An 8,831-nucleotide genomic window follows, 5' to 3' on the forward strand; every position below is an offset into this window, starting at 1 on the left:
ACAAAAAATATAATTAAAAAAGAAATATATATATATATATATATATATATATATATATATATATATTATTTTGTGTATATAAGATATTTATATAAGTGAATATAAGAATACTCTAATACCACTTATCTTAAATTAATTGATGTAAAAATATTATAATTTAACTGTTAATTTTTGTATTCGAGTGCCAATAATAAAGATATCAACAAATTACAAAGTTAAAAGATAAATTAAAAGGAAAAAGAATTATAATAAAACCAAATTGTAATTCTATAATTTTGTTCAACATTATCATTTATTATAAATAACAAATAATAAATATTTATAAAGTAAGTATATTCATTATTATAACATATAGTATTTTTTATGAGATGATAATAAGTAAAGTTATGTTCAAATTTATAACAATTTTGTTATAACTAATCATGGTTAAACCAACCATAGGTTAGGTTATCCTTCTTTATGTATCGTTTGGATGAATTGATTTAGTCAGGAATAAAAATCAAGACAAAAGTATAAATTTTTAGGTGTACATTTGTTTGAAAGACACATACATTAATTAAAAGAGAAAGAAAACACGAACGTGGGATCCACGCCACGGAATTTTCTATACAGAAAGAAAACATATCCAATGAGTGAGACTTCTTCAATGACAAATACACCGTTATATTATACGTTGTGATATTATAAAGATTTGAAAGCATATTTATTTATTTTAAGATTACTTACATTAATTATTATATATCATTCAATAATTTCCAATTGAATAATTTAATTTCAAAACCCATCATGGTTCAATTAAGAGATTTTTAACATTCATCGTAACTTGGTGTAAAAAAAAAAAGCATTCATCGAAGCTACAGAGTTTTATATTAAATATACAACTATTTGACATCTTATGCATATATACTAAATTTGACATAATATATATATATATATATATATATATATATATATATATATATAAACACAAATAATATAAAATTATAATTCAATAATAAGCTAAATATAAGTTAAATTAACTTGACATTATATAAAAAAATTTATTATTTATATAATAATTAAAATAAGTTATATAATATAATTTAATATATATATATATATATATTTTTTTTTTTTTTGTAAGTATCATCTTTTGAAGCTATTTATTTTAAGAGAGTAGTTGTTATTAAAAGTTGATACTAAATGAATTTGATATTATAATTATGGCTAAAAGTTTTCCTCTTTTACTTTTACTAGTAAATTAGTCAACGTATTTTACGGGTCAATTATTTATTATATATAATTAAAATTTATAATTAATTATATTTAAATTAATATTATATTTAAATATTTGAATTATATTTAAAATTATTATAAATAAATATTTTATTTTAAATTTAAGATTAATCAATATATTTTTTCAGTAATCCATCCTATATTTATCAAAAAAAATATTTTTAATCATTAATAACATTTTGAAAATATTAAAATCTAATTCATAAATAAATATGATAAAAAAAGTTAAATTAAATAAGAAATTAAAAGAATCTCTCAAAATACTATTATCAAATAATAATTTTTAAAAATACTTTTATACAAGATAATCGTTCATATTTAATATATTAGAATTGATTTTAGATTTTCATTTGATTTCTTAAATTTAAAATGTTTCATTTTAATTATTAAATATCTTTGTTAGATTAAGTTAATCTTTTCGTTATCTTATTAATATTTTCAATTTAGTGACACATGTTAAGTTATGAAGATGTCATATTAATCAAAATTTACATTATTATTACAAAAAATTGACAGAAGAAGTAATTTGACCAATAAAAATACTTTAAGGTACTAAAGTGAAACATTTTAAACTTAAGAGACTTAACTAAAACTTAAAATAAAAATAAGAGACTAAATTCTATTTTAGTCTTATTTTTATTTATGAAAATATTTTATGAAATAAAAGAATGTTACTATAATCAATAAATTATAACATAATTAAATAATTTTTTATATTTGAAAATCTATACTAATAAATAAAAAATACTAAAATCGTCTCCATTTTTATAAGACAATTTTACATTCTAGTATATAAAAATATATTAATTATATATATTAATCTTCGACACTCTTTTTTCATACTTTTACAATTATCTCTGCCTCCAATCACTATTACAATTGTATATTATCTTATTATTATTATTAATATTAAAAAAATGAAGAAAAGAAAAAGTTAAGCCTGAAGTTAACGTAAGGAGAGTTGGAAAGTGGAAAGGAATAAGGTTGATGGGTCCTTCTTCCTTCCCTATTTTAAACACTAGTAAGGGGTATTGGCCTCGGCATTTCCATTTCCCACTAATTATTAATATTACTACCGTAAGCACAGTCCGATATTCAAGCACGTAACATCCATCCATCGCAAGAGAGAGAGTCGCTAAACCCACAATTCGCCCTTCCGATAGGCGGAAAATAAAAACTGCCCCAAAAGCCACACAAACAAACAAAACCACACGCCGCAGTTCGATTCCTCTCCCATATGTAATGCATCAGAAGAAATCAGACCTTCAGATCGGAAAAGAAAGCGTAGGCGTCTCTTCCGATTTCAATCCCTCGCCGCCGCTGCAATACCACAAGCACCCCTACCACCGCCACCACTTCTACCCCCAAATCCAAATCGACATATCGCCGCCGCCGCAGCCCGCCGCTCCCTCGCTCTCCAAGCCGCCGCCGCCGCCGCCGCCGCTCTTCAAGTCCCACAACGCCGCCTTCTTCTCCGTCACCGTCGCCGCCAAGAGCGCCGCGTACCGCGCGCTGCGGCGCGTGAGGCGGCAGCGCGCGCTGCTCCTCCTCGCCGTCCCGGCGCTCTACCTCTACTTCCTCGTCTCGCGGTCCTTCCTCCTTGACCTTCTCTCCGCCATCGCGTTCTCCGCCGCGCTCGTGTTCTCGCTCAACCTCGCCTTCCCGCTCCCGCTCCGCTCCATCCGGCTGAAGTCGCCGTCGGCGGTGGTGGCGCGCCCCGCCCCCGCGCTGCCGGTGTTCTGGACGATCGGGTCGCGGCCGAAGTCGGAGAAGCGCGTGGCGTCGGGGTGCTGGGTGCAGGTGTTCGGAAACGGCGACGTTTACGAGGGGGAGTTTCACCGAGGGAAGTGTTCGGGGAGTGGAGTGTATTATTATAGTAGGAGTGGGAGGTACGAGGGGGATTGGGTCGATGGCAAGTATGATGGCTATGGGGTTGAGACTTGGGCACGTGGGAGTCGCTACCGTGGGTGTTACCGCCAGGGCCTGAGGCACGGCTTTGGCGTATATAGGTTTTACACCGGGGATGTCTACGCCGGAGAGTGGTCTAATGGTCAGAGCCATGGGTATGGGGTTCACACGTGCGAGGATGGGAGTAGGTACGTTGGGGAGTTCAAATGGGGTGTTAAGCATGGCCTTGGTCATTACCATTTCAGGTCAGTTCATCTTCTTTCTCATCAAGGTTTTTGTTTCCTTGTTATTATATGTATGTTTGGGGAGTTCACACGTGCGAATTATTTCTTAGAGAAGCTCTCGGAAGCACTTTTAGGTTTGTTGCCAAACAGACTCTATGTTTGCTTCAATAGGGCGGAGTGGAAGACTTGAGGATGGACTTTGTTGTTATTTGAATGCATGTGTGGTGGTTTCTTTGTTTGGTGGAGGTGTTGGAGGAAGTTTCTGGTATTTGAGTGTGCTACTGTGCATCGATGTGTCCTTTTGTGTTGTGCCGTCTTTCTTTCACAAGCTAGAATGATGGTGTTGCAGGTTTTGTTACTAAGATGTGAGCTGGTTATGTCCGCGGTGTTTGTTTTATTTGCTGCGTGCTAATAAGTTAGTAGGGCTAAGGAATAGTTGAATATCATTACTTTTGTGCAGTTCTTAGAGTTTTGAGTGTATTTGTAAGGGATGAAATACACAACATGTCATCATTTTGGTTCATTTGTGGTTTCAGTTTTGTTGAAATACATTGTAGGTGTTTGAAAATGTTCTGGTTGCCCTTTGGTTTACCTATTGAAGTCAAAGGTTTAGATGAATTTGTCGTACACTATTATGAAACCATTTTTTGAGGGCATTCAGTTATAACTCATCTTCTACCTTTAGACTAATTGGATTTCTTTAATCACAAGCTGGTAGATTTTGGCACAAATATGTAGTGTGTTGAGATTCCACATCATATATAGATATTGCTAAAGTTGAGTTTATAAGGGTTTGGGCATTCTTCATCTTATGTTCTAGCTTTTGGAGTTCAATTAGGCTCCGGCCCAATTGAAGTAGATGGTAGTATGAGAGCCTTTCAGAGATTCAGCATTGAATCACCCTCAGCTGTCCAAAAATCTACCTAGCACTGCAGCTCTCCCATTGCAATATTTAGAAATAAATTTCAGTCATACAATCTCCATGCTATAGATGTCCAATATTGAGATCCCACAGCAACTATAAACATGGTCATAGTAGAGCTTAGAAAGGTTTAGGTAATCCTCACCTCATGAGTTAGCATTTGTGGTTGAATTAGACTCGGCTCAAATTCAAGATAGTGATTGTGGATTTTATTTATTAAGAACTAAGGAACAAATATAGCTACTAAAATGGAGAAAAAATGTTTGAATTTTTTGAATATAAACCATAGTTATTAGAATCTTATGATTCACTATTTAAATCTTATGATTCGATACAATTCAACCACCTACTGATCAGTGTCATAAGATGAATCTAAAATGACTTTCTATTTTATGATACGTGAATGAATCTATGCAATTTCATATTGGGAATTGCCGAACTAATTTTTGATTCATGAATCATAATTTGTATCATTGTAAGATTCAGAAACAATGAAAAATTACTTTAAATATATCATATAGATGATATAGTGTTCAATGTAAAAAATTTAAACTACAATTATTAATTATATAAAACAACTTAATCAGAAGTCTTGTGGAACAAAAATATTAATTATATCTGAGTTTGTGAAACCTTTATTTTAGAAGAATGGAAATGAAGCAAGTAAATAGCTAAATACTATATATGCATGAATAAGTGGGTGAAAAATTGAGTAATGGAGTAATCAAATATGATAAGTTAAGAAGTGTTCGTTTAATTCCTTTTCATTTAACCATTTAAGCTTATATGACTTTCTCAATGTTTTCATGAGAATTGGTGAAAGAAAGGTAAAAAGAGAAAAAATAATGAATCATATGATTTGTACTAATGATGTGAAATTGCATAAATTCCTTTATGTATTGTAAGATGCAAAGTCACTTTAGATTCTTATGGTACGAATTGGTAAGTGGCCAAATTTTATCAAACTGTAAGATTTCAAATAAGGAATCATAAGATTCTGATAACAAAGCTATGTATCCTTTCTTTTTCTGTTTTCCCTTTTCCCTCTTGATTCTGCAGTCATGTTGATTCAGAATCAGGGAGAATAGGGCTGTTCCATAAAAATTAATCTTTTTTCTCTTTTCTTTACCTTTTCTGGTCTAGTTTCTATCAACTGGTAGCAAAGGTCCCAAATCCAAGGATTTTTTCATGGTTTGTTGGATGTTCAAGAGGGAGGAGATAGAGAACTTCAGGAAGATTGACCGAGTAACCTTAAAAAATAATCTTCAAGGAATGTCTGTCTTGACGTTCCAATTTCCAATGGAGTAGGGAATCCAATGAATTCTTCTTGAATCATCAATGCAGCTGGTAGATCTGTGACCAAAGAGCAGGAGATGGATGGGGATTTGGTAATGGGCTGAGTGTGGTTCAAGATTAGAATTCTAGTAAGACTGCGTAGGAAGCTCAACATTTTCCTGTATTGGGAAGATGGTTGATTAGGTAATTGAGTTGGGCATTATTTTGATCTCAAAGTGGTGTGAGGTGTCTGATGGGAATGGATTTCAAGTTGTATGATTGCTGTGGGGTTCTAGCACTTTCTTGGCTCCAATGGTGCGAATTTTGTTACCAGATTCCCTCTGAGAATGCTCTGTGTAACAGTGATTAGGAAGGTTCAACCCTTCGAGAGGAAGCGTCAACACTCAAATTTCCTGGAGTTTTGATATATTTGTCTATTTTTCTTCTTTTCCATCTTCCTTCTTGATTCTAGTATCATTTTGATTCAGATTCAGGAAGAGTGATATCAACAAAAAGCCCATCCTTTTTTCTTTATCTACTGTTTACCTTTTTTGGTACAGTTTATATTAATCTATCTATTGTCTGATAGTCTGATGATTGCACCTTGGTAGATACTGTGTTGAACATCTGAAAATATACTAACCATGTTTTCCTCTGCAAATCTTAACATTGTGGTTAGTATCGATGTGTTGGATACTTTGCATGCAGCAATTGGTGCTTAATCATGTTATGCATTAAAATTTCCTGATTTATGACAACTCTTGGAGGGCTTTCCTCTGAGGAATAACTTTTAGGGCCCTATTGTTAACTTGAATTATAAATGGAGTGTCTTCACCCTTTTTCTTTGTCTACCATCAATAGTTTATATGTTACCTTTTTGTTGGAACTAATTATCTGTTTAATTAGAAACGGGGATACATATGCGGGTGAATACTTCGCGGACAAGATGCATGGTTTTGGCATATATCGTTTTGCGAATGGACATCGTTATGAAGGAGCCTGGCATGAAGGCAGAAGGCAAGGACTTGGAATGTATACATTTAGAAATGGTGAAACCCAATCTGGTCACTGGCAAAATGGAGTCCTTGACATTCCAAGCACACAGAACACCACCTATCCAGTTTCTCCTGTTGGCGTCTATCATTCCAAAGTACTCAATGCAGTGCAGGTACGTGAATTGTTGAATATTTTATTTTCTTTGTCTACCTGGTGTCGTTGGTGTATCAGTGTCATTTCTGGTTGCTATGAATATGTTATCCCAAAGATTAGGATGATGTCCCAGTTTATTCTCTGCACTAGCTTTGCTTGGGTAGTATTCTTAATTATTATTATTAGACGATTCATTCCATTTGTGTGTTTTGGCAACTTGATTTGTTGGAAATTCAGGTTTTGGTTATCCCTTGCATTTTCGCTTTTTAATTTTTGTTGCAAAATTACTTTATTGTTATATTTAGCCCTTGAGTTTGAGGAGGTAGGAGTTGATCATGGTTGAGGTATAGGGTAAATATTTGGTGCCCTTAGCAAAATGTTTAACTTAGAATAGGTATTAGTAAAATATTTGTTTCAATTTGAGCCTTGAGTTTAGGCATTGCTGGAAGATTTTTTATGTTTTTTTGAAATTGAGGATACAGTCTACAGACTGATTTTTAGACATCTTGTCTTGTGCTAAAACTAAAATTAGCTAAACTTTGTAAATGGAAAGGGAAAAATGAATTGCAGACAGTTAGTTACTTGACGGCATTATGAGTCAAATTTCATAATAAATTTTGTGTTTATTTAACAAATAGGAAGCAAGACGAGCAGCAGAGAAAGCTTATGATGTGGCTAAGGTAGATGAAGGGGTGAACAGAGCTGTAGCAGCTTCTAATAGAGCAGCCAATGCAGCTAGGGTAGCTGCTGTGAAGGCTGTGCAAAAGCAGATGCATCATGTTAACAATGAAAGCTTCTCTATTCCCGTTATGTAAGAGTATCTCAGCTGCTTATATATTATTAGAGAAGCTTGAGATTGTAGAAGAAAGCAGCTTCACTAGCTACACTAGTTTAAAACAGCTTCATGCCCATTGCAATAGTCGCTTTGGCATTGTGCTTTCTTTGTATTCGCTCCTAGAACCTTACCACCAGGTAGCTAGCTGAAAGCAGATTTGTTATCTATATCTGCTGCGGTCCTTGTATAGAGAGAGGGAGGAAGGGTGATGGCATCCTTTTGGGAAATTTATTTTATAGATAAGTTTTCATTTTTTGTTCCACTTTTTGTAAATTTATGTAAATGCTGGTGTGGAGGTGAAACCTACAACCGGCTACTGTTGTATTATTGCTTGGTAAAATAAGGAGAGGAGAAATATATACAATAAAATGGTATTTTTTACCCAACTTCAAAGTTATTTGCGCTAGACTTACGAATGATGTGTTGTAAACTTAATTAACTGAGAAAAAACAGTTTTCTGTTAGTTAGATTCCAATCTTAATAAATAAGTGAAATGGTACAGAAAAATAGTGAAATAATATTTTTGAACAATATTATACTTGACTGGATAATTGGATATTCTTGATTGTTGATTCTTTTGGATTGCCTCTAATCATACTCCCCTGATTGAAATTGAAGTGCTGAGAGTGTCGCGGTGTGCCCAGAGGGTGTGCGACGAGAGGTGAATGAGGTTTTATGAAAACCCAGTAATTGTCATCAATTTTATTAAAATTAGGAGAATTTAGTAGAATACATGTTTATTAATCAAAAAATGTGTCACTGTTTTAGTGAAATTTGTTAAGGGGATTTTTTTACTGGAAGTAACAATCAAGTTATAAGTTTTCAACTTAAATATTTTTTTTTCTCCAAAAAGTGAGTTTATTAATGAACTATGACTTATTTTAATATTTAATTCTATCACTGTTATGCAAATTTGTTCGATGATGTAAACTTCAACAGTGATTAATTGTTCTAAGTATAACTCAATCGAAGGTATCATATGAACATTCGCTACCAGAAATAAATAGAACTAAAGAAAGTAAAAATAAAAAGTAATTGCCACTTTATTAAAGAAAAGAAAGAACTTGTAACCTAAAAAAAAAAAAAAAAAACAAATGGTACAGAAAACGTATGTAGAATACTCGACTGAATTGATAGCAAATAAGCAACAACGGTTGAGGAGCCTTTGGTGTCGTTCTTTAAGAGACATAACTTATGACCAAGAACGAGTGGCAAAGACACATTCAAGGGATAGCTAGGCTTG

At 33.2% G+C, this 8,831-nt stretch overlaps 1 protein-coding gene across 1 annotated transcript; it reads left to right on the plus strand.

Moving 5' to 3' along the window:
• Positions 1 to 2,301: 2,301 nt before the first annotated feature.
• Positions 2,302 to 7,981, plus strand: LOC114916375 (uncharacterized). The gene is made up of 3 exons (XM_029272960.2): positions 2,302 to 3,428; positions 6,511 to 6,772; positions 7,392 to 7,981. Exons 1-3 carry the CDS (start codon positions 2,518 to 2,520, stop codon positions 7,566 to 7,568), a joined length of 1,350 nt encoding a protein of 449 aa, XP_029128793.2. The 5' UTR covers positions 2,302 to 2,517; the 3' UTR covers positions 7,569 to 7,981.
• The last annotated feature ends 850 nt before the right edge of the window (positions 7,982 to 8,831 follow it).

Source organism: Cajanus cajan, chromosome 4 (genome assembly GCF_000230855.2).
Source record: "Cajanus cajan strain Asha chromosome 4, NIPB_CcT2T_4, whole genome shotgun sequence".
In the NCBI taxonomy this organism is placed as follows: Eukaryota; Viridiplantae; Streptophyta; class Magnoliopsida; order Fabales; family Fabaceae; genus Cajanus; species Cajanus cajan.

Coding starts and splice junctions, on each gene's coding strand:
- LOC114916375 (XM_029272960.2), top strand. CDS start 2,518: ATGCATCAGAAGAAATCAGACCTTCAGATCGGAAAAGAAAGCGTAGGC. Junction 3,429..6,510: donor CTTGGTCATTACCATTTCAG/GTCAGTTCATCT, acceptor CTGTTTAATTAG/AAACGGGGATACATATGCGG. Junction 6,773..7,391: donor AAGTACTCAATGCAGTGCAG/GTACGTGAATTG, acceptor TTTAACAAATAG/GAAGCAAGACGAGCAGCAGA.